The sequence below is a fragment of the Camelus bactrianus genome, chromosome 9, assembly GCF_048773025.1.
Source record: "Camelus bactrianus isolate YW-2024 breed Bactrian camel chromosome 9, ASM4877302v1, whole genome shotgun sequence".
NCBI lineage: Eukaryota > Metazoa > Chordata > Mammalia > Artiodactyla > Camelidae > Camelus > Camelus bactrianus.
The window spans coordinates 38,893,097-38,918,487 of NC_133547.1; the positions used below are offsets into that span (position 1 = coordinate 38,893,097).

The 25,391-nt window shown below is 39.1% G+C and overlaps 1 protein-coding gene across 1 annotated transcript in view; it reads right to left on the reverse strand.

Annotated features, from left to right (window-relative positions):
• SLC25A24 (solute carrier family 25 member 24) overlaps nt 1-25,391 on the reverse strand; it is a 45,691-nt gene that overhangs the window by 6,173 nt on the left and 14,127 nt on the right. Inside the window, exons 2-8 of the mRNA XM_074370079.1 lie at nt 24,004-24,130; nt 20,511-20,598; nt 13,568-13,679; nt 11,650-11,808; nt 9,248-9,400; nt 4,659-4,766; nt 2,995-3,162 (exon numbers count right to left, since the gene is read on the reverse strand). Coding sequence (XP_074226180.1) covers nt 2,995-3,162; nt 4,659-4,766; nt 9,248-9,400; nt 11,650-11,808; nt 13,568-13,679; nt 20,511-20,598; nt 24,004-24,130 — 915 coding nt within the window. The remainder of the gene's footprint in view (nt 1-2,994; nt 3,163-4,658; nt 4,767-9,247; nt 9,401-11,649; nt 11,809-13,567; nt 13,680-20,510; nt 20,599-24,003; nt 24,131-25,391) is intronic.

Below are 25,391 nucleotides of genomic sequence, written 5' to 3' on the forward strand. Positions count from 1 at the left end.
CCATGTTGGGCAGGTGCATTCGGCTCCCCCAATCAAAATTCAAATTGACCATGGCAAGCCTCTTCCTAACGTTAAACAGTATCCTTTAAATCCTGAGGCCTTAGCAAGAATTAAACCAGCCATACAGGAAACACAGAGGAATATAAGACACAAGACCTCATAGTCCCCTGCACTCGTCTCTGTAATACACCCATTCTTCCTATTAAGAAACACCACAGAAGAGGATGGAGACTTGTCCAAGATTTGAGGGATATTAAAAACATTATCAATAACCTCTAACAGAAAAAAATACATAAACGAATATATGCATGACTGGGATATTGTGCTGTACACCAGAGATTGACACATTCTAACTGACTGTACTTCAATTAAAACAAACAAACATTGTCATCAATTGTCATCCAGTTGTCCCTAGCCTTCATGCCCTTATAATGGCAATGACTAACGGAGACTAAATTTTTCACCATAATTGACCTCTGTAGTGCCTTTTTCAGCATCCCTGTGGATCATGAAAGTCAAATTTTATTTGCTTTCATGTAGGAAGGACCATGCACCTGGGCTGTCATGCCACAAGTCTACACTGAAAGTCCTTCCTACTTTTCACAGATCCTGCAAGCAGATTTAGCAGATGTCATTTTTCCACAAGTGTCCACCTTCTTCAGCATGTTGACCACCTTCTTCTCTGCTCCTCTGCCAAGGAAGCAAGTGAACAAGACAGCATCCATCTTCCCTCAGCAACTAAAGGTCATAAGGTCCCTAAAGAGAAACTACAACTTGCGGAACGCAGGCCAGATACCCAGGACACTTGACCTCAGTTCAAGGACTCCTTTTAGACCCTAAAAGGATTCAAAGTGTCTTAAATTTCCCACAGCCACAGACCAGAAGACAACTTTAAAGACATGTGAGTCTGATCAGATACTAGAGAAACTGGATACACAATTCTTCAGTTGCCCAGCCTCTTTATTCATTGCTCAACGCTGAAGACCAGATCATTTTGAGTGGGAAGAAAACGCCTTTAATGGCTTTCCAGGACCTGAAAAGTGGACTTTTCAGGCCCTTGCTTTAGGACACACTAACTATCAGCTTCACCTTTTCCACTTCATGTACGAAAGGAGAGAAATGCCTTAGGAGTGCTTACTCAAAGGCACAGAGGTCAACACTGACCCCTTGGCTACTGCATTCAGCAATCAGGCCTGTGGCCAGAGGTCTTCCTCCGCGCCTGAGAGCTACTTCAGTAGCAGCAGCCCTTACAACATCCTCTGAGCAAATAGTTATGGGCCCTCCACTCCTCGTCTGTGTTCCCCCACACAGCAGGAGGCTTGCTCAATTCTCATCACACTCAACTCCCTTCTGCAAGCCGTCTTACCCCATAAGAACCACCGTTACTAACTTCTCACACACCCCCTTCCTGCTACAGCAACCTCAAGCCTGCAACCCTTCTCCCCTTTACTTAGTGACGAAACTCCTCATGACTGTCTGACCCTGACGGATCGGTTATTAACCCTTAGAGCTGACTTACAAGAAACCCTTGTTGCTAACACTGAGATTTCATGGTTTGCTGATGGTTCTCATTTGAAAATGGTAAAGGAAAATACTGTGCTACACAATCTTGTGAATTGTGCTACAATTTCTAAGACTGAGGCAGCTCCACTGCTGATGGCCACTTCAGCCCTGCAGGCAGAGCGCCACGCTTTAACTAGAGGTTGCACCTGAGCAGAAGGTAAAACCCTGAATACCTACACAGATAGTCACTTTGCCTCTAGGGTAGTTCACGACCCTGGCATGCTTTAGAAAACAAAGAGGATTCTTAACCTCAGGAAGAAACCAGATTAAGAATGAAAACTGGGTCAATAAATTGTTGGAATCAATCCAACTTCCACCTGTCCTGGCCATCATTAAGGTACCTGGGCCTCTGAAATTAAATTCAGGTGACACCAAAGGAAATAATCTGGCTGATCAGGCCACAAGGATAACTGCCTTATGAGCCACCAGACCTGCCTAAGAGTTGTTTCCTGAATGCCTCCCTGTTGCTCAAATGTGGCCTAACCCTTATGACACTGACTCCTTGAAATAACCTTCGGAGATTAAAACTCCCCCCTGACACAGAACACGACTGTGTTCTGGGACGGGTCCACCCCAGCAACACGAGACAAAGCAGACCTGTAAGTTGACTGTCAATGCTTTTAGAGAATGATCTTGATCAAAAGAGGAAAATGTGAAACAAAATGGAGTCACTTATGTCGTAAGTTTTAAAATGAAGCTGGGAGGCCATTCAAGGTGGACCTTATGCACATCTCACCAGGTGGCACCATGAACTTATGAATGAGGCCAAACCAGACAGTTCAAGGACTCTGCAAGAACGCCCACAACTTGTCACAGTAACAAACTCTTACCTCCTTCTAGTGGTACCCTTAGCAATCAATCATGTTGAGCCTCTAGCTAGGTTCTGCCTCCAACTCCAGTCAAAATTCTTTGGCATAAAAAACCCCTGACTTTTACTCCCTAGCAGACACTATTCAGGCTGCTACCCAAATTTGTGTGCACGGATCCCAAATAAACACTTTGTGTTTGATTATAGCCTCCTAGGTTGACAAGAACAAGAAGTGAATCTGTGCTGTTCATATCAGTCTCTCAGCTTCACCAATGTCAGATTTTAACAAATCAGAGGAAATGTGCCATTTTTGCGTATTTTCTCTCTCCTCAAAAAAAATCCCCAATACCGTCTTCTAAGCTGGACAACTGTATCTGAATGTGAACCTATTCTCTTCATTAATAAAACTAATTTGCAGGGAAATCTAATACAAAAGTGACCAGAGGCTTATGGGTCACATAGTCAAGGAACTTGAGAAGAAATATCAAAAAACACACCCTTGAATCTCCTTTTGGTCACAAACTGTTTCCAGTTATGTATGTATTTCTCTACATAAAGTCAAATTCTAACAATGAGAACTATTTAGCTACATTTTCAGATTCAAAAACTTGCTACAAACTCACCTCATACACAGCAAGATCTATGCCCGCATATGGTATGATGCCCAATAAATTGGGAACATAACCTTTGTAAAAAGCTCCCACGCCTTCGTGTTTCAAAATCTTCTTGGCACAATCAAATATTCCAGAGTATTGTCCAGTTTTGCCTACAGCCAGCCTGGTTTTCAAAACCTGGTTATGAAAGAATATAACAAAATATTATTATTCATATTAATCTGTCATCACGGAATTCAAGAGAAGTAATCTCACAGAGAGTAAATACCTAGCATACACTGTCACTCAAATGACTGCCCAATTCATTGGCGTGTTCGCCCTCACATATTATCCCCTCTTGAGGGTCCAAGTCCAGAGCCAAGAAGACCCATTTATTGCAAAGAGGATCTGAATTAGGGCAGTGGCAGAGGAAACAGAGGGAAGATAATCTATTGATGTCTTAACAAAACTGACTGGTGACAAATTAGATATGGAGGGTGGGGGAAATGGTAGTGTAACAGATGACTCCAGTGTTTCTAGCTCGGAACACAGCACGGGGCCAGCAGGGAAGAGGGAAGGTGATGCTGTTAGCGGAGATGGAGGATGTAAGAGGAAGACTAGGTATTGAATTAGGATATGTTTTTGAGGGGTGTGTGCAATAATGTGAATAAGAATATTAAGATGCTTGCAGGGAAAGCTGTATTAAGATGTACACCACAAAGGTGAAAATTTAGGGTATTTCTTACTTAGGTCTTACCAGTTTTTGAAAAACTCTCTGTCCTACCAATAAAAATATCCACATCTACAATATTATTTCTGCTTTAAAGCAGGAGTTGGCAAACTTTTTCTATATAGTAAATATTTTAATCTTTGCAGAACTAAAATATCAGGTCTCTGTTGCATATTCTTTGTTGTTTTGTTTTGTTTTGTTTGTTTTGTCTTAAGCCACCTTAAAAAGGTAAAATGTGAAAACCATTCTTAGTTCAAGGGTACATATAATCCACAGGTCCACGGTTTGCCAGCCTATGCTCTAATGGAAGGATGTCCAGTTAAGATTACTATCACCTAATCAAATTCTAAGGTTCCACTATGAAATTTATGGTACAGAAACTCTTTGGAGAGGAGCGAGTGTTGTAATTCTTACCAACACTAGGGCCCCCAGCCTCCGAGATGGCCCCCAACTATCCCTGCCTCCTGGTATTCACACCCTGTGTAGTCCCCTTCCACACTCTACCAGGGGCAGTCAGTGTGACCAACAGAATAGAGCAGATGTGACCAAAGATTGCACTTTCCATCTTGGGTGCTCCCTTTGAAAACTGATTTGGAGAAACCAGCTACCATGCTGTGAGGAGACTCAAGTATCCTATGGAGAGGCCCCTACGATAAGGAACTGATGTCTCCAACCAATAGCCAGGGAGACCTGGCAACAAACACATGAATAAGCATGAGAGCAGATCCAGCCCGAGTTGAACCCTGCAGTGACTGCAGTTCAGGCTGACACCCTGACTACAGGCTGTGAGAAATCCCGAGCCAGAGACACTCAGCTAAGTTACACCCAGATCCCAGACCCACAGAAACTGTGAGAAAATAAACACTTGTTGTTTGAAACTGTGAATTTGGGGATAACCTGTTATACAGCAGTAGCTAGTAATACAAACACCATTAATGCACTCAGACTTCACGGTGGTACTTACCTCCATAGGATAAATGAAAGTCTGTGCAGTTGCTCCCGCCATGGAACCAGAAACAAATCTCTCAAAGGTGCCTATTTTTTGTCCTTCCTCAGTAAGCAACTTCTTGTACTGTGTGAATGAAGTTTTAAATGCACATTAATACCTGCTACAGAATGAATTGTGCTGTTTCCCCTCCCGCGGCTGCCACAAATTCACATGTTGAAACCATAACCCCGAATGTGATGGTATTTGGAGATGGGGCCTTTGGGAGGTAATTTCAGTTCCATCAGGTCTTGAGGGTGGGGCCCTCATGACAGGATTAGTGTCCTTATAAGAAGAGACACCAGAGTTCTCTCTCTCTTTTTCTCTTTCTTTCACACGCTTCTCATGCTCTCTCCCACCTCCCTCTCTCACCCCACCACACATATGCACCAAGGGAAGACCGTGTGAACAGCACACGGTGAGAGGGTGGCCATCTGCAAGCCAGGAAGAGAGCCCTCACCAGAAACCAAATTGGTCAGCACTTTGATGAGTCTATCATCAGCTCAAGAGCTGTTAGAAATAAATTTCTGTTGCTTAAACCTCCCAGTCTATTATGATTTTTGTTATGGCAGCCCAAACTAAGACAATACCAAAATACAGATCAGCTCCCAGAATTCAATTATGCACACACTGCATTAACAATACCTAACAGGAAAACAAGGCTTGAATGCTAGCGCATTCAGAGTACTGGACAGTGATTTTCAAGTTAGAATTCCACAGAACACAAACGGTCCACAGAGGGCACCCAGTAGCTCCTTTGCTAAAACTAAATCATAGCACTCTTCCCTAGATGCACAGAAAATACAAGGTTAACAAAGTGTTCAGTCTTTGGAAATTTTCCCCATAGTTTTTCTTTTATTAAGATAAGTTTATTTTCACCAGTACAAATAAAACTAATAAACGTGACAAACAAATATTAACAAAACAACTTAGCACAAAAGTTTATGTAGGTAATACACGTAATTATACTAACGTGTCAACCCCAGAGCTCACCTGGCCCACCAGTACTAAAAGCAACCGACACGGCTGAGCTGGGCAAGGGTGGAAATCTGACATAAATGCAGCCGAAATACCAATGGGCAGGATGTTATCATGGACTCCAGAGTCCAGAGAGGCAGACCTGGGCTGGAAGCCTAGAGCTGTGACCCTGAGCAAGTTCATGAACACGTCCAAGCTGCGGTCTCCTCGTCTATGATAACAGTACCTACCTTACGGTGCTGTTGAAAGGATTCAGTAAGATAAGACACATAACACATTTAGCACAGTGCTGGGAACATGGCAACTGTTCAGTAAATGTTACTACTATATTATCCTTCTACAGCTCGGAGAGAAAAGGCTCCACCCAGACACGGACAGTGGCTGTAAGCCAGGCAAACTAGATTCCTTCTCCTAGGAATGCGAGGTGGGTCTACAGGGGTCATTAACCACTGACACTAGAGGGAGAAATGGATAAAGCAACAGAGAAGCAGACACATGGAGAAGAGACAGGTCAGCGATGTTCTACTTTCTGCACTTCCTGAGGGTCCTCTCCACAGTGACCTCGCCCTGCCCTGCTTTCCAGAGCCAGCCAGAGTATCTGTTCCTTGGAATCCAAAAAGCCCAACGCAAAAATACAGGAATACTTTCTCCTAGTACAACTGTGTTTCTCTGCTCATGAGAAAAATTCAATCTATTATAATGTCACAAAGTTCCCCAAATGGCAGATATTTTCCCACCAAATGGTCAATGTTTCCACAGGCTCTGTTTCCTGAACTGCTCCAGAATGTTCAGTAACACTCTTTCTGCGTAGACCCTATTAATTTTCCTGCATGTCATCAGATTATCACAAGTATTAAATATAATTAATTAAAAAACTCCCTGCATATGAATAGGAACCTTGAAGGCATCTTTTACATCTTGTACTCCCACCCAAACAGCACCCATCAAAAGTACTCAGTACATATTTAATGACTGATGGAGAATAAATATTTAAAGAGTAGGGGCTTGGGGCTCCTGCACCCCAAAACATACCATGCACAAAGGGAAGAGTTGAGGACAGAGAGCCTGTAAAGGGTTAGGCACTGTGCCAGGTGCTTAGCACTGTGTCACCAGGCTTAATTCCTGTCCCAGAGATGGGGTAACAGTCACAGAGACTTTAAGTGGTTTGCTCAAGGCCCCAGATTTTGACTTTCCCAAAGGAGACTCAGCTGGGCTCTCAAGGCCAGCCTGAAATCCTTTTGTCTATTTCAATTTTCTCTCCACTTGTTGAAACACCCAGTTCAGCCTTCTTCATTCTCCTCCAGCTTCTAATAACACCTCCCCCCTCATTCTCAAGAAAAGTTCCTTCTCGGGAACTAAAGGCAGAACAGAGAGGCCACCAGCCAAGAACATCTTAGTATTTCTTCCCCCAGCCCCACAAAATCACCCACATCCACTGATACCGCCTTCCCAAGCTGACATGAGAAGAGTCGTCCACACAGTCAGGGGCTAACCCTGCCAACAGTCTGGATGGCACCCACTTCTCCCCCAGGCCTCCCACCTCCCACCGCACACACGTACTTCCTCTGAATACCTGCTGCACTGACCAGTCCCTCTCACTTCATTTTTGTTTCTTTCTTTGAACAGACATGCTTCCTTCAGCCGTGGGCAAGTTACTCAGATAAAACTTATCAAAACCCCCCCTCTGCCCAACATCCTTCTTATCTATCCCTCTCTCCCTCTCCTCTTCCCCTTCCCTTCACGGAAGTCAAACTCCCTAACAAAGGTGTCTGCTGCCCAGTATTCTCCACCTCCTGTTCACTTTAGCTCATTTCAATGGTTTTCTCATCTCATTACTTCACTGAAACATTTAGATCTCCCATCTCTCTGATTTTCTCCTGTCCCTTTGGCTGCTCTTCCTCAGTCTCCTTTGCAAGTTTCTCCTCCTCCTTCCCCCTGGACATATTCCCAGAATTCTTCTCATTCTAGACGCCTTCCTGGCTTCCCCTCAGTAACCACCTCTCGATCAGAGATCAAAGGTCCTACTGGACCGCTCCCTGTACCTGTCACAGAGACAGCTTAAACCCAGCTTGTCCAAAACGCAACCCACCATTTCACACCTAAGCCCGTTCCTCTTTCTGTATACTTTACATATTTAGTTACTCAAGTTAGAAACCAGAGTATCATCCTTGATTCCTCTCTCTCACCTCCACATCCACTCAGTGAGTTCTGTTGTTTCTCTTTCCCCAAATGTTTTTCAGTTCATTTCCATTTTCCTCCGGTCCGTACAGCCACCACCTGATACCGGTGCTCACGATTTCTTAACCGAATTCCTGGAATATTTCCTTAAATAGTCTCCCTACTTCCTGTCCAGCCTCACTGTCATCCAATTCACTCCCGCTCTTCTGCCAGGTTGACCTATCTTTAATATAAATACACTCATTTCACTTCCCTACATAAGATGCCTTCTCAGCCCCTCACCATATTCAGGATAAATCTAGGCTCCTATTACATTTGGCTCCTGCCTATCTTATTTATTTTAGGCTCCAGCTTTCCTATTATAAAATCCAAGTATGTGGTTAGAATAACCTACGGGTATCTAAACAGCTAGCCCTTACTAGTTGTGATCTGAATCTTCAAACAATCACAGAAGGGAGATATCCTTCCCAGAGACAGGCTCTAAGTAAAGCTGTGGAGACCACATTTCCATTCATTTTTTTCCTTGCTTCTTCATTTCCTAAGCCAAAAAAAGACACCACTAGACTTTGTAATCTTGTCAAGAATATTCTGTTGCTCAAGAACAAAATAATCAAAATCTATTTGAAATAATACAGAGTAGGAGGTGGAGTTAAATTTCAAGGTTCTCATGGTCTATAATTAACAATGATGGAAGAAATAACAGAAAGAATAATTTGGTGCCCACTCACCTAGACAGTTCTGCTGATGATCATAAAGAGAAACCAAACTCTTAAACCCACTGCACTGTTTCCTCTTAACGCCAGGTTATGGTGAAGCAGCACCCTAACATCGAAGTACTCTGAACCTGGGCAGTTGATTCAGAGGTAAATCCTTCATTCACTCACTCACTCACTCATTCAGCAAGCACTTGATGGGCACTGATCACATGCCAGGCTCTGTCTGAACGCTGGAGTGCATGGAGCCAAACCCCTGCCTTCATGGAACTTTCAAAGTCCACTCCATTTCATAGCAATGTCAAATTACACAAAGGACTTCAACTTAAAAGTTTTCCTCTCAGATGCTGGATGGGGATACTTTCATAAAAACTTATGTTAGTGTGCAGCTTCTGTTCTGAATTCAAAATGAATAAGCTAAAATTTTCTATTTCCTTTCAGAGCTACTTAGAAAAGCACACAGAAGTCTTTCTTTATAAATAGTACGAAATTCAGAACCCCAGAATTTAGTCATGAGAAATCTTTGAGTTTATCTAGTCTAATCTCTTGTAAGAGAAATTCCTCGTGGAGTATATGTGGAAAATTATTATGAATTAAAACAATGATCTAAAAAGCACTGCATGTTCATTGTTACTAAATTAGTTTATTAGCTCATCTTTGTTAATAAATTCCACCAGTGATAAAAATGGACAAAATTACCTGTTCATATGCCCAGAACTTAACAGCTGTCTCAGGAGCAATTTTGATAACATTTGTACCGTTTCCTCTCCAAAGGGAGCGGATACCTCCTTCTTTCACCATCTGTCGAAAGCCACCGTATATGTTCATTTTGTTTGATTTTGAACCATGGACCTAAAAATAAACACAAAATAATATGAAATACTGGTGGCATGTTGTCATTACTATTTCTAAAATAACAATACAGACCACTCTCGTTCCTTCAATACTACTTATTACCGCAAGAAGATATATTTCAAAATAGAATATGGAAGGTTGAGAAAATGTATAATGGGAAGAATTATGACCACCATTTTAGAAGCCTGACTCTGAATCCAAAACTAAGAAAAATGAATATACTTAATGTGGCAAAGCAGACGGAGAAGACAGGATCAAAATTAAAATTATGAACAGCATTCATCAGATGAGATGAACTAAATTATTATTTATTAGGCTACGGAACACCTTTTGGAACACGAGCAAGTTCAGTGTAAGAAAAATTAGAAAAACATACAGAAGGTAATACATTCTCTCTCCCCACAAGAAGTAATACTGACATGAAATATAAACAGGTCTGAAAACAATGTGGGTACTTTGCATATCAGAGCCACAGACACTGGAATGCACAGAGCGTGACATCAGAAATAAAAACTGTACCTCCTATGGCTTCTCTCGAGACCTCATGTACCAACTGCCTAACCCAGCGAGGACTGATGATAGCCGGCTCATATTACAGCTGTGATAGTTGTTTAAATATACTAGACCTCAGGATGGCCCTGATATAAAAACTGATTGAATCTAATAAACCAAAAATAATTAAAGAAGTCAGCTCTTCTTTAATTGTTTCAGCTTACACAAAATGAGTAATTACTATCAAAAAAAAACCAAAAACCAAGATGGGAGGGGCTGAAGACTACAGGTCAGCTACGCGGGCAGCCTGTGACCTGGTCACAATAAAGACTCGGGTGAGCTTCCCTGGTTGGTGTACAACTCTGTGTATGTTGTCACACACCAAAGCCTGGAAAGTGACATATTATGACTCGACAGGGAGTGGACAACAGAAACTCTGCATTTGGTACTTCCCTGGACTCAGTCCTATGCTCCTCCCTCCTTGGCTGATTTTAATCTGTATCTTCCCCTGTAATAAACCATAATCACAAGTATAAAAGTTTCCAGTGAATTCTGTGAGCCTGTCTATTGAACTACTGAATCTGAAGGTAGTTTAGGGAACCCCCCAAACTTGCAGGAATTAAGGTCCAGATATATACATTTTATTGTTAGATAAACTTCACAATAAAATATGACAAAGGGAAAGACGAACACTTATTCAGGCTCTCTCAAAGTCAATTTACTATTGTTCCTAAAGAAAAACATCCATACCAGTTCACTCTCCTTTTTCTTTAAAGCAGTATCTTTACCCCTAAATGTATTTTGGGATGTAGGCACTACCCTGAATGGATGTTAATTCAAAATATTGTCAGAAATCTTTTCATACAGAAATCTAAGGACAAACATAAAAAGTGCTGACTGTTGGTATAACAACCCAACTTTTAAAAACCCTTTTTAAGCAACTACTATATTCCGGAAGCGTGTCCCAGTGTACCGGGCATTTTCACATACCTTACATTGTTTAATTCTTACAACCACCCAGGTTGGATATCCTTCTGTCCATTCCAGAATGAAGGGAAATGAGGCCTCAGGGGTTTTATGCAGCATGAGAGCCCTGAGCTTTAGAGCCCAAAACACTCCATTCCTTGTCTAATTTGTTGCAAAGGAAAAGTTATTTAACTCTGAGCCTTATGTTCCCCACAGATACTATGAGGATAAATCCCCCCTTGCTGGGTGACTAGGGGATTACATAATGAGCACCAAATTAATATTAAGCCTTTCCTTTCCCTGTTTCTGTCCACCCTGACCAGCCAAGGCTACACTGCTAGTAGAGAGCAAAGTCAGTCTACAAATCCAGGTCTTTTCCTGCTGACTTTAGCTTCAGAATAATTTTTAAAATTACATCCTTATTCCAAGACTCTAGGTTTCAGAAAAACCCTCTCTGGATAAAGTACATAAAATAGAAAATACCAATAATTTAATGAGAACCCTACAAAAATGGCTGGAGATTTTCTTCTCTAATTAAACATCTGAATAGTCACTGGATGCCAAGATTAAAAGCTCAGCATACACACGTACCCATAATTTAAGGTTTGGTCAAACAACGAAATACTTATTTATGCAATGAACTTAGAATCAACAGTACTAAGATTAAGAGATTTCTTTTTAAAGGTATGACTATTACCGAGAAACTTTCAAACTTTTTTCACAGCACCATATTTCTCATTGTTTCAGAATGTTTAGGACAACCTTAGACGTAAGATCCTAAGGCTCACCTGCATCATGACTTTCAGACGATCCAACGGGGCGGTGCTTGTCCGAGAGACGGCACCAGCAACACCTCCCGCCAGAAGCTGCCTCCACCACTGCCCCGACTTCTTCTCTTCTTCCGTGAATTCATCCGGAATAGTTAAACTATCTCCTATGTCAATACCCTGTTAAAACGGAAAAGAAGATCCCCAGCCTCCTTCAATTAAAAATAAATCATCATGGAAGGTTTGTTTGTTTCTCTTCTGGGTTAAAGTTAAGATCAACTTCATTCCTTAGAAAATTCCACAGTGAACCAATCTGAGCAGATAGGTGATTATAAATAGCCTGTTCATGCTAAATGAGATGTGGTATCAGTTCACAAGAAGCAAAAATTAACAGTAATTACAAATTTACAAAACCAGTAATTACACCTTTTTTTCTTAGTAGATTTGGAATAACTTTTCTCTTCTACATCTCAGTCACAATGAAAGGGCAGCATTTTATCCAGTGTAGTGAGTCCCTATTAGCTACAGAAAAATTAATTTGTCAGTTCTTCAAAGATACTCCCTTTATCTCAAAATTCTTTCCACATTATTTATAACTTATACCATGATACGTGCTTTAAATATGTAAATAAAAATTAAACAAAAACTGTAATGTGAATACCCCTAAGCTCATTTCCTATAATAGACTGTATAAATATTTTTATAAATCTGACTTATCATTTAAAACATGCAGTAGAGCCTACATAAAATTTAGCTAACAGGGAGGTGTCGTTTAAAATGATCTACCTTTCAATCTACTCCGAACAGGACTAGACATCACAAATATAGCTTGACAGAAGCAAAATTCTATCCTGATGTTTTTACAACTTTATTATCTAAATGATTCTGGTGTAAAAGATTTTATAGGTAAGAGTGTCAGGGTAAGGGGCTGTGCTATACCTGTAACCCTCTTATTTCTTCATTTTACTATCAATAAAACGGATACGTTATCAACTGTCTCCAAAGATACAGTAAGAATTTGATTATGTAAATATGACCTCACATAAGTATAAAATTTGTCAAGGCAACTGAACTACTAATATAGGATGATTTTATACTCATAGCTAAAATTTTATACTCATTAATCACTAATGATGGTACACAGCTTTAAGTAAGTCTAGGCATTGTTACTAGTGGTGATGTGAACTCCAGGCTTCATTTAGTGCGTGTAAATTTGACTGAAATCCAGGAATAAGTATAGAAGTCAACTCATTAGAAAAATAAAAATTCCCTCAAAGAGCTCCCATTGTTTTCCGGAACAGTTTACACAATAAAATGAACTTCATTTACCCCAGGCTATTTTAGCTGAATATTGATGAAATTTAATTAAAATTCAAAAGTTTTGAGGAATATAGATAGGTATGAAATGCTGAGCTGATGAGTCAAACATTTTTTAATCTTCCATAATTATTATTACAGGTGCCGGAGATAAATCTAGGCAGTTGACCACACAGCCAAGTTTCAGAAGGGATCTTTGGCCATTATCAATGGCCAAGTAAATAGATTCTCAGCAGCGATGAGGTACTGAGATTATTTACGCAAGATAACGTCTATAAAAAAGAAAAGCTTTTACACTTCCCTATGGCAGAATACTTAAATGCCAATAAAAACTGGGCAGCTTATCTTCGTAAGATTTTTGGAAGGCGGTACCTCTTCCAAGTTTTGAGAATGGCAAAAATAGAAACTACATCTGCAATGTTTATGCAGCCTTGGAGATCTTTGGACTTTTGTTTTAAGATACTCTGAATATATACTCAATAGAATAAGCAGAAATCTACACGTTAAGGAGCTGCTGGGACTTGGGTACCCTGGCCCGAGTGTTACAGTCCTCTTAGGTGATAGCTACACCGAGGGTTTACAGCTCCAAGAAAGTATAAAGTAATACACAAAGCGTACTCACCGTAGAGTGTTTCCAGAAACGGATAATTTCCTCAATGTCTGTAACAGGATTAAGTAAGAAGTAGTCTCTCCATTCGTTCCAGTCCACTGTCATCGTCCCATCAGAATCGATGCTGAAAATAAAAAGAAGCTGATGAAAGAACAAAACAAAATTTATACATAAAACGAACATCATTGGCCATGTTGCAGAATGACAGTTTCTGTTTCAACTTAATAGTCCTATAAGGTTTTGGAAATGGCAACAAGCATTTGACGATCTGCTGGTTTAATCATTTAGATAAAAATGGACCCCAAAATTACAGACCTCACTCAAGGCTACTTTTGGTGCTCAGTCGAACTCCAAGTCAATGAGCTATTAAAAACTGAAGCTAGAAGATAAAATTGGGACATAGTAATGAATGGATTTATGATCCATTTTTTCTTACACTGGTTCAGGAAGATAGTTCTCAATGTTCTATTGTAACATTTGGAGGTGACTTTGCAATATACTCAAAATAAGCTGTCAATTTCCTTCTCCAATTTTCTCTGAAAATTAGCAGTGATTGTAAAAAAAAATCAAACTTGGTCATTGAGCCTTTTGAGTCTAAAGAAATCCTGGTACCTTATCTTCAATATTTAAAATTAATATATTATAGCCTTGGATATTTTTCATTAATTTTTTGCTTCTTTTAGAAGTTTCTTCACAATAATGTCATTTGTACCTGCTTTTTTCCTAAGAACAGCTCGAAACCGTCCAGGATTTTGACTATTTTGTTCATTATTGTAGACCCAGCACCTAAAATGACTGGCACAAAGAAAGTGCTCATTTATTTGTTGAATTAATGAAGATCTCTGAAAAAAAGTTTTGATGTCTCCTCCAAATTTTATATTTATTCATGATTTGTGTGAAAGTGATGCATAAAGATGGCAATCAAAAAATGCGATTTTCAGATATTTATTATTGTATTTTCCAGTGTCACTTCTAATTTGATCTGCATATGTAAAATGACACTGAAACTTCCATCTGTCCCAGCAGACAGGTATTAGCATTCCATATTTGCATAAGAGTCCTAGTTACACCTGATGTTTATAGCACTATTCTTCTGGGCTGTAATATTTATAGCTCTATTTTTATCACTATTTCTGTTTTAATGCAATTATTTATTGCCTGATCCTACCCACCAACCTCCCATTCACGCATGCAAGCATCCTCCACAAGGCAAGGATTTCTGTTGATTTTACTCACTAATACGACCAAAGTGTCTAGAACTGTCCCTGGCACAGAGCAAATGCTTACTGGATGATGAATAAATGAATTCTAAATTCTGTAGCTTAAAGCCTCAGAACACTTAGTATTGACAAACTGCTTAAATAAGATAGTCTCATTATAGGTTTAAATTTAATTTCTCTTCAAAATACAAAGTTGAGCATCTCATATTTATTTACTATTCATGTTTTTCCCTGTGTGAAATGCCCTTTCATATCTTTTGCCCATTGTACTGTGTTGTGTCTTTTTTCTTAAATATGTAGAGTTCTCTATGTAGTTGATTCTAATCCTTCAAGTTATAAGTCAGCAAATACCTTCTCTTTGTCTTTTTATTTTATTTATGATGTCCATGAATAGATGTCTTAATTTTAATATAGCTGAATTTATCAATATTTTTATTTATGGTTACTGACTTTTGTATTTTTTTTTTAATAAATTCTTCCCTACACTGAGATAAAGACATTTCCTTCTTTTTCCCCTAAAGGTATTGTGGTGTAACTTTCACATTTAGGTAGATTCTTTTTTAACTGAAGTATAGCTGATTTACAATATTGTGTTAGTTTCAGGTGTACAGCAGTGATTCAGTTATATTCTTTTCAGATTGTTTTCCATTATAGGTTATTATAAGATATTGAATATAGTTCCCTGAGCTGTACAGTAAATCCTTATTGCTTATCCATTTTATGTATAGTAGCTTGTATCTGTTAACCCCATACTCCTAATCTAGTTGATCCCTCCCCCTCTTCCTTTCCCCTTGGGAACCACAAGTTTGTTTTCTATGCCTGTGATTTTTGTGGACAGTGTGAGGTATGTACCCAACTTCATCTCTGTCTGCATGGATAACCAGGTGCACCAGCACCATTCATTGCATAGTCTCTCCTTCTCCCAGTGATCTGCAAAGCTACTTCCCTCATGTGACAAATCCCAAATGTGCATCGGTCTATTTCTGGGAGAGTATGTTCCATTTGTCAACTTAGTCTATCTGTGTAGCAATACCACTAAGTCTTAATAATAGCTTAATAACAACTCTTGATATCTGATAGGGCAGGGCCCCAGCTCCTCATGGTTCTCCAAGAATGTCTTAGTTATTCTTGGGCCTATACCGTTTCATTTTTCTCTAGAAATGTTTAATAGCCCAAATGTTGGGGCAAAGAGAACAACTTGTAGGATGCTTCAGGGTTGGGGAAAAGCAAGTAGGAGTGGTGGAAGGAATCAATCAAGAGGAGATTGATGGGCTGGTGGAAATGAAGGGGCCAGAGGTCTGTAAGTCAAAAAGCAAATACTGTAGGAGCAAGACAGTATACAATCTGGAAGAAGAAGGGTCAGAAGGTAGGATACAGGTGTATAGACTTCAGAGGAGTAGTAGCTTCAAGTTATGATACAGCCCTGAGAGGGAGTGAGCGACCGAAGCAAAGCGGAATGAAAGTCTCTGGTGCTGAGAACAACAAGGAGCACTAACGCTAAGGAGAGAGAGGGGTCACCAATGCGAATACTGAAGTTCCCCAGGACTCGGGTGAAGAGAAGATGGCTGTCAAGTGCCAAGGCCCTCCATCAATGTAGAGAGGGAGCTAGAGACAAGGAAATGAGAGGAAAGAGGGATGGAGATGAAAGCCTGAAAGGAAAATGGACTGTTCTTGAGAGCAGAAGATAAAGAGATGTGAAGTACACATTCTTGGGAGAATCTGCCTTCTCAGCTACCCTCCCCGCTACAGTATTTCCTACTGAAAAAGTAGAACTAGGAGGTGATTCCTACCTCATACTCTGATGACTTAGCCAAGCTGTTTCAAACAGCACCTTTCAGATTTGCCTCCCAGGAGTTCAGTTTTGGGGACGCTAAGAGACAGTGAAATGGCAGAAAGGAAGCTGACATTTGGAGGCACATGAGTCATACTGATAGCTGAGCACTCCAGGGAAGGTCCGTGATTCCCACTACTGAAAACACTGTCAGATGGCGCCACACAAAACATCGTGAGATAACAGAAAATACATAACTCGGTCTTAGTTCCGTGTTCCCGGCACAGAGCCTCTAAACCCTTGTAAGTTCTGAAGTGGTAAGAGCACAAGGGCATCTCTTGTTCTAATATTTTATTTTTGACCCCATCCCTGACACAAAGCTCCTAAATCCCTTTTAAATTCCTAAGTGATTAGAGCACTAGAAGCATCTTTTGTTCTCCTGAGGCAACTCCGGGTGGGTTTTCTGGATGGCTCATGAATGGGGACTGGTCACCAGAAAGACCGAGCCATGATGAGAAGCCTGGAATTTTCAGCCCCGCCCTCCTCTATTTCTCCAAAGAGGAGACACAGGCTGGAAACGGAGTTAATAATTGATCATGTCCGCATGAGGAAGCCTCCATAAAAATCTCAATAGCACAGGTTTTAGGAAGTTTCCTGTTGGCAGACACATCCCCATACGGGCAGAGTGACACCCAACTCCACAAGGACAGAAGCATCTGTGCTCAGGACCCTTCCACACCTCCCCTTAAGTATCTTTCCATCTGACTGTTCCCATCTGTATCCTTTATCATATCCTTTAATAAACTGGTAAACACAAGTAAATGTTTCCTTGAGTTCTGTGAGCCACTGTAGCAAATAATCAAATCCAAGCAGGAGGAAGTCATGGGAGCCTTTGATTTGTAGCCAAGTCGAACAGAAGATGTGGGTTACCTGGGGATTTAACTATTTACAATTGGCATGTGAAGTGGGGAGCAGTCTTGTGAAACTGAGCCCTTGACCTACGGGATATGACACCACCTCTAGGCAGACAATGTAAGAATTGAGTTAAATTGCAGGACCCCCAGCTGGCGTTGCAGAGAATTGCCTGTTGTTGGAGGAAAAAAAACCCTACATATTTGGTGATCAGAAATTTCAGAAATGAAGTGTTTTGTGTGAGTAGTAAAGGAAACACCTAAAAGGGAAAACTCAGGTTTTCCCAACACAAACATATTCTAGTATTTCCACTGAAAAAAAGTATAAATGCTAGTAATAATAATAATAACCCCAAAATGCAAAAGAATATACAGTTCATTAGCCATTGGGGAAATACAAATCCAAACTATGATGAGATACCCCTTCACTCCTACTAAGATGGTTAAAATCAAAAGACAGAAAATCACATTGGGGAGGAGATGAAGAAAATTAAGCCCTCCATCCATTGCTGCCGGGATCGTAAAATGGTGCAACCACTTTGGAAAATAGTCTGCGGTTCCGATTCACCATATAACCAGCAATTCCACACTAGGTATTTACCCAAGAGAAGTGTATACCCAAGAGAACTGAAAACATGTGTTCACATAAAAACTTGTGCGTGAATATTCACGACAGCAATATTCATAGCAGCCGAAAAGTGGAAATAACCCAAACATACATCTATCGATGAACGGATAAACAAAATATCATACATACCTCCAACAGACTATCTCTTGGTCTAAAAAAAGGAATGAGGTAGTGAGACATGCTGCAACACGGATGAACCTTGACAAATATCACGCTAAGTGAAAAAAGCCAGACACAAAGGCCATATATTGTATGATATCATTTTTTATGAATGTCCAGAACAGACAAATCCATGGAGACAGAAAGTAGATCGGTGGTTGCTGGGGGGTTGCAGGGGAGGAGTAAGGAATGACTGCTAATGGGTACAGGGTTACTTTTTGGGGTGATGAAAATGTTCCAAAATTAGAAAACCGTGATGGTTGTACAATTCTCTGAATATACTGAAAACCTCTGACTTGTATGCTTTAAAAGAGTGAATTTTACTGTACGTGAATTATGTATCAATAAAGCTGCCATAAAAGATTTATATACACAATTATACAGCTACTTTTAAATATCCACCCCTCTGCATCCCCTGTGGTTTATTCTGGAGCTTGGGCTTGGAATATGCATTATTCCTAAAGCTATCAAAAGGAATACAGGAATATGATTTCTGGCCTATGAACCAGAGAAAAACTCCCACTTTCATGGGGAAAAAAAAAAGCGGGCTTTAGGAGCAGACTATTAGCTACCCCATATCCCACTGTCAAAATGCTATTTATCTCCTTCTCGTGTTTTAACTTTACATTTCCTCAGGAAATCCTTTCTCAGCCAATGTTAACAACAGTAACGCCACACACAGCTCTGACACCTGGGGCCTTCCTATTAAGCAGCTGCTTACAAAAGAAATTCTGAACATACAGAAAGGAGGAAAATGCTACTGGTGCAGATGTAAAAGGAGATAACATTTGACAATAAAGCCATTTGGAAGAAACTTTTTAGATAATGTGGAAGACTGAAAACATTCACAAGAAGATGAATATAATGTAACCATCCTTTTCTATCTTCAGTTATCAGATTTTAAAAAACTGGTCCCTTTGGTGTATTTGTAGCAAAAGAGTCTTCAAGGGCACTTAGACTTCAGAGATTATCACTCTATCCTGCGAAATAAAACATTAAGTCTGTAGCAGTCTGACTTATAAAATAGTTCAACTGACTATAACGTTCAAATTGGCACCTCTATTTTCTGAAAGTTTAAATAGGTGTGTGCGTGCATGCGTGTATTTCCTTTTTCTTTTTTTTTACTGAGGTATAGTTGATTTACAATATTACATTACTTTTAAGTGTACAACATAGTGATTCAAAATTTTCAGTTATATAATTATTTATAAAGCCAATTATTATAAGCCAATATTTTATAAATTTTATTTATAATTATTAAAAAATATTGGCTTTATTTCCTGGGCTGCACAATATATCCTTGTGGCTTATTTATTTTATACATAATAGTTTGTACTTCTAAATACCCTTCCCACTTAGGTTGTTTCCATATCTGACTATTGTAAATAGTTCTGCTATGAACTTTGGGATGCATGTATCTTTTTGAATTAATGTTTCTATTTTTTTTCGGACATATATACCCAGGAGTGAAATTGCTGGATCATATGGTAGTCCTATTTTTAGTTTTTTGAGGAACCTACATACTGTTTCCACAGAGGCTGCACCTACATTTCCACTAACAATGTGCAAGGGTTCCCTTTTCTCCACATCTTCACCAACATTTGCTATTTGTTGTCTTTTTGCTGACAGTAGTTCTGACAGGTGTGAAGTGGTATCTCATTGTGGTTTTGATTTGCATTTCTCTGATGATTAGTGATGTTAAGCATCTTTTCATATGCCTGCTGGCCACCTGTACGTCTTCTTTGGAAAAATGTCTATTCAGGTTTTCTGCCACTTTTTAATTGAAAAAAAATTTTTTTAATCACTGTTTTTTTTGTCAGTCAACTAGGGGAGCATTGGAATTTCCTTCTTTTCCAGGTTAAATAATGTGATGAATCTGCCTGACTCCTTGTCTCGAAACAATGGGTTCTACGATCACATTAGAAACCAAATGGAAAAAGAGACAGCACTAAAGCATTTAGACTCTTTCTCCAGAGATTTAATACCTTCCTGCCATTCCACCAGCCCTAGAAGCCTTGAAAGAGTTCTGTCTGAGCTTACGTTTCCCACTCCTACACTTCAGGTGTATGTGTACACACAAATGAAAAGGGAGAGAAGAGGGAGAAAGATAAATGAACGTACATAGTGAGGAATGCTAAGGTGCACACTTACAAACACAGATCTCTAATGTGGGTACTGAACATTACACACTTACAAACACAGATCTCTAATGTGGGTACTGAAATTAAAGTCGAAAAATCTACTGGCCAAGAGATGAAGAGCTTACCTTTGAAGAATCAACTCTGCTTGTTGTTCAGAAATAGTTAGACCTAGTATCTGGAGAGACTGGACAATTTCAGAAGCCTCAATTTTTCCTTTAAAAAATAAAAATTATAAACTCAGAAATGATAAGGACCTTGGAAATCATGAATTTCAAACCCCTCACTTTATAAGGGAGAGTCTTGAACTGACTAAGGTAAAATTACGAACTTAGGTGAGTTATAGATTTGCTTAAATACATATTGCAACACCAACTCACAATTTCACAAGTACAGTAAATAAGCGTACACACATCGTTTCATTCAAGTCCTAACAGCCTTGTAGGTAAACAACGGTGTTCCGTCTTAAAGAAGTGACTAAGAGCTTACACGGCCTTACCAGGGGGAAAAAAAAAGACGCAGCAGAACTGAGATTCAAATCAAGATACTCTGACTCTGAGGTAAATGCAATTAAGCTAGGATCTATTCATTTTAAAGTATACATTTCTACATTTTAATAAATGCCTAGGCACTTATTATGCACAAAGATGTACTGCACTGAGTTAAAAGGAAGGAGAAAATGACTAAATGAAGCCAAAAAGTGTGGAACATTGTTTTGAGAAATCTGGGATAGCAGATTGATGGAAGAGGGAAATGATTAGTATTAGAGCAATGAGAGCATGTTTCTAGAAAGAAGAATCAGAAGAGAAGAAAGAGAAAATATAAGCAATGAATGTTATACTGCTTCTCCCTCAAGCAGCTCACAGATTTACGAGGCTCCTATGACTAATATGTATGGAACAGAATGAAACAAAACCAAGTAAGAAAGGGTCTGATGCCAAACTGATATTCGTGGCAAAGTTCTCCCGGAAAAGAGGAGGACAAAAATCACTGTTAGTGCTGAAAGGAAGGAACTCCACTTAAGGGAAGGACTTTGAGGGAATGACAGGATTTGGAGAGAATATTCCGAGGGAGAGGAAAAGAGCAGCATGAGAATCTGGACAGTTAGAGGCATCACCCTGTTAGCGATGAAATCCTTCAAATACCACTCTGAATATTCTCCTTTATAACTGCAGTCTCAAAGAATACAGTTAATTCTCATTACTCACAGCACTTACTTTCTATGAAGCCACTGTGAACACTGAATTAACAAAAACTGAACCTTTGTTCCTAAGGGAAATACAGGGTTAGGTTCCTGTGAGCCTCTGGTCACAACATTCTCATCAACCAATCAATACAAAACCTTGTTTTCTGTGTGTTTCTGTCTAAAGTCACCTTGTTTAATATATGTTATTGACTCATTAACATTGAACTCAAGGTCAATAGCACTCTAACTCACTCCTGAAAGAACCCTATCTGCCACGTGTATTTAGCTTCCTGAGGCACATTACAGCCTTCTTGCATTTAGGAATGCCAGACAGCATCTCAGCACTGTTCTTGGGAGCCATTCTAAAGAGTGAAATCATCAACATAAAGCACAAAAATGCAAAAACCATGGCCCCAGGTAGACTGCACAAGGACTCGCACAAGTGCGAGAGCTGAAACAAGAAAGCAGAGCTCCACCTTGTTCTATCTCAGCTAGAAATGTGTTCAGCAGGCAAATGAATTCGTCACTGCTCTGCACATGTCCAAGAATGACTGCAAAGCACTGTGTTGATTTTGGGGTTATTCTGGAGTTAAATTTTAGCAAGTAGACAAATTCTCAAATGCAGAATTCACGAATAATGAGGATCAACTGTATATGCTCTGCTTTGAGGAAGTCTAATAAAAATATGAACCTATAATGAAAAAAGTTTTTAAAAATACAAACAAGATAAATTAAGGAGAAACTGCTTGCATTTACTACAAGTAGATTACAAAGTTTCATCTTGAATTATTCCTTCTGGTTCAAGGAGAATTTTCTGAAATGGACAACTGCTACGTGCACACCTTACATACAGGGGAGATCAACCTCAGATGAGGTTGCTCCATCTCCCAGCTGCTGCCTGCCCCAACACTATACTCACAGTCCCATCTCTGCAGCAGAGGTGTAGAGGGCTGGGGTGGGTGGTACAGTGAAAGTTTTTGGGATGAAATAAAGTTGACTGTAAGAACTGAATTTTGCTAGAAGACTGGACTAAGGCAGACTTAGGGCATATAATGTAAGGTTTATGGGCAATAACAAGGGTCCCAACAGCACTCCTTTCCACCACAAACTCAGCTCTTTCTGGCTGAGACTCATAGTCTTGAACAATCATCAAAAGCAGCCAAAGGGCTTATTTAGTTGCTTGTTTGAAGGAACCTGCCTTGAATCTAACTGAAGTTAATGTTCAGTAAAAACCAGGGGCCAGCAAACTATATAACCCTGGTACAAACAAGGCCAGTTGCCTGCTTTTGTAGACAAAGTTTTATTGGAACACAGCCGTGCCCATTCATTTACATGTTACCTATGGCTGTTTCTGGACTATCACAGTAGAGCTGAGTAGCAGTAACTGAGACCGCAGGGCCCACAAATCTAAAACATGTACTAACTGGCCTTTTACCAAAAAAGAGTTTGCCCACCCCGGTATGAAGCATACTTTCTCTCAATTTTATTTATTTAACCTGTTTCTTGAATAACACAATCTGTGAATGAAATGACCTTGACCACTCATGAGTAGGGAAGGGTCTGAGGCTGCATGAAACATTTTAAAAATAAATTCCCTCTTCAAATCAAAGGTTGCCTCTGATGATAAAGGTCTGATGACTGCTCCCTTCTCCTACTATGGTCCTTGCTTTTTGCTCTACACAACTGGGCTCGAACTCCAAGCTGTTAAAATACAACTGATCAATGACTCAGTGGACAATTAAAATAAAGACTCCCAAAGTTCACACAGCTAACAGGAAGTTTTACTAAATTTCAACATGACAGAACTCATCTGACAGTTTTCTGAGCATGAAGTGCCAATTATCTGAAATGAATTTGCCTGTTCTCAACCCTCTTGGATCTCCCAGTCTGCCTAGTTAAACAACCAAAGAGCAATTAAGTAGAAAAACCATAATCCCAATCTGAAGGTATATTTTTAAATGTCTATCTGTTATTTTTTTTCCAACTTTCAGTATCAGAGAGAGTATCGTCTCTGATCAAATACAATTCTTTCAAAAAGACTATCAAATGTAAGATAATCTGAAAGTTATTTAAATGTTAGAATACATAGTACTTATGCCTCATATGAACAAAAATAAATCTCTTTTGCCCAGAGAGCAAGAAAACATAATTATTATTTTTAACCCAACAGCTTTAAGTCAAATCAGCATGAGGTTCCATAGTTGGTATTTTACAAAAGGCCTTACTCAGTTTATAATTCAGTGGACAAGCTACATATAACTTTTCTTCATTAAAAACATTCTACATAAAAATCACATTACTGAGAACGACATGTACTAGCATAAGTAAAGATTATCATTTAAAAAATGGCAGATGAAATATACATCAATTTAGACTCTTGGAAGCATGAGAAGTGCTTCTGCATAGCTGGCAATAAACAGAAAAGACAGACACACCATCATTATTTTTGTCCAAACTCTTAAATGCCAATTTCATTTTCTTCTCATGGTCTTTAAGGTACTTCATAAATTCTTCAAAGTCCAGCTTCCCATCTTTGTTGATATCACCAGTAGTAAAAATTTTCTACAAAAAAGAAAAAAATTAGAGATATTTTATATGGGTTAAAAATACTAAATTATTTATACATACTATTCAAGTAGATTGCCTGTTTTCCTATGAAGGCATTATTTTAGAAATCCCAAGATAGAAGACAAACCCTTGAACTAAATTTAAAGGTGTAAAAAAGTATCTTTCCCTTCCATTTTCAAAGTTAAATAATCTTTTCCTAAAGATAATCCTTACAAAAAAAAAAAAAAAACCTGTCATATCAAACTATTAAGAAAAATCATTCCTTTTGAGAAAGAAATAAAAAACTTACGGTATTTGAGCACTCTCTCACTGCCACCTAAAACATAAACTTTCTGCCTCTTAAAATGCTCTCAATCACCCACACAAAGCTTACAAATTCTATTGGTTTGGTGGTCACACTTTTCTGGGAAATACCTCACTGCGCAGAACAGCATAATGGCCAGACTCCCAAGCTTTGGACTCAGAGAGAAAAAGTTTCAAAATTCATGAGATGCAACAAAAGTTAGAGAAAAAGGTATGGTTTTAAATGCAAAATTAGAAAAGAAGAAAAGCTAGGAAGCAATGAGGAGTCACTGAGGCTAACCTCAATCTCAAGTAACTAGAAAAAGTTAAACAAAAAAAAAGTTGAAGGACAGAAATAAAGAATAAAAAGTAATAAAAAAGAAAACAAATACACCATTGAGAGGATCAACAATATCAAAAGATGGCTCTTTGAAAATATCAATAAAACTGATAAACCCCTGAAATAGGCAAACAACCATCAGAAAGCAACAATGAAAATCACTGTACACTACCAGACATTATAGATATCGTGAAAAACTTCGTATCAAAAAGTATGAAAATTGAGCTAAAACATACAACTGCCTAGAAAAAGAGAGCTTATCAAAAACTGACTTGTCACAGAAAATGAATAGTCCTATAAGTGACAAAGAAATTTAATGTGTAATTTTAAAACATTCCCATGAGAGAAAATTATAATATAATTAGTGAAATAGATGTAAAAATCCGAAATAAACTGCTAGCAAATCAAGTCTAACAATATGTAAAATGGATAATACTATATATATACACATTAAATACATATTATATATGAATACGATACATAAAATGGAAAATACTGTGTATATAATAATGGGTATGAATACAACATATAAAATGGATAATACTAATAAACGTATATAATCCTATTTTATATATATGTATGTACATAATACTATACACACACACACACACACACACACACACACAAGATAAA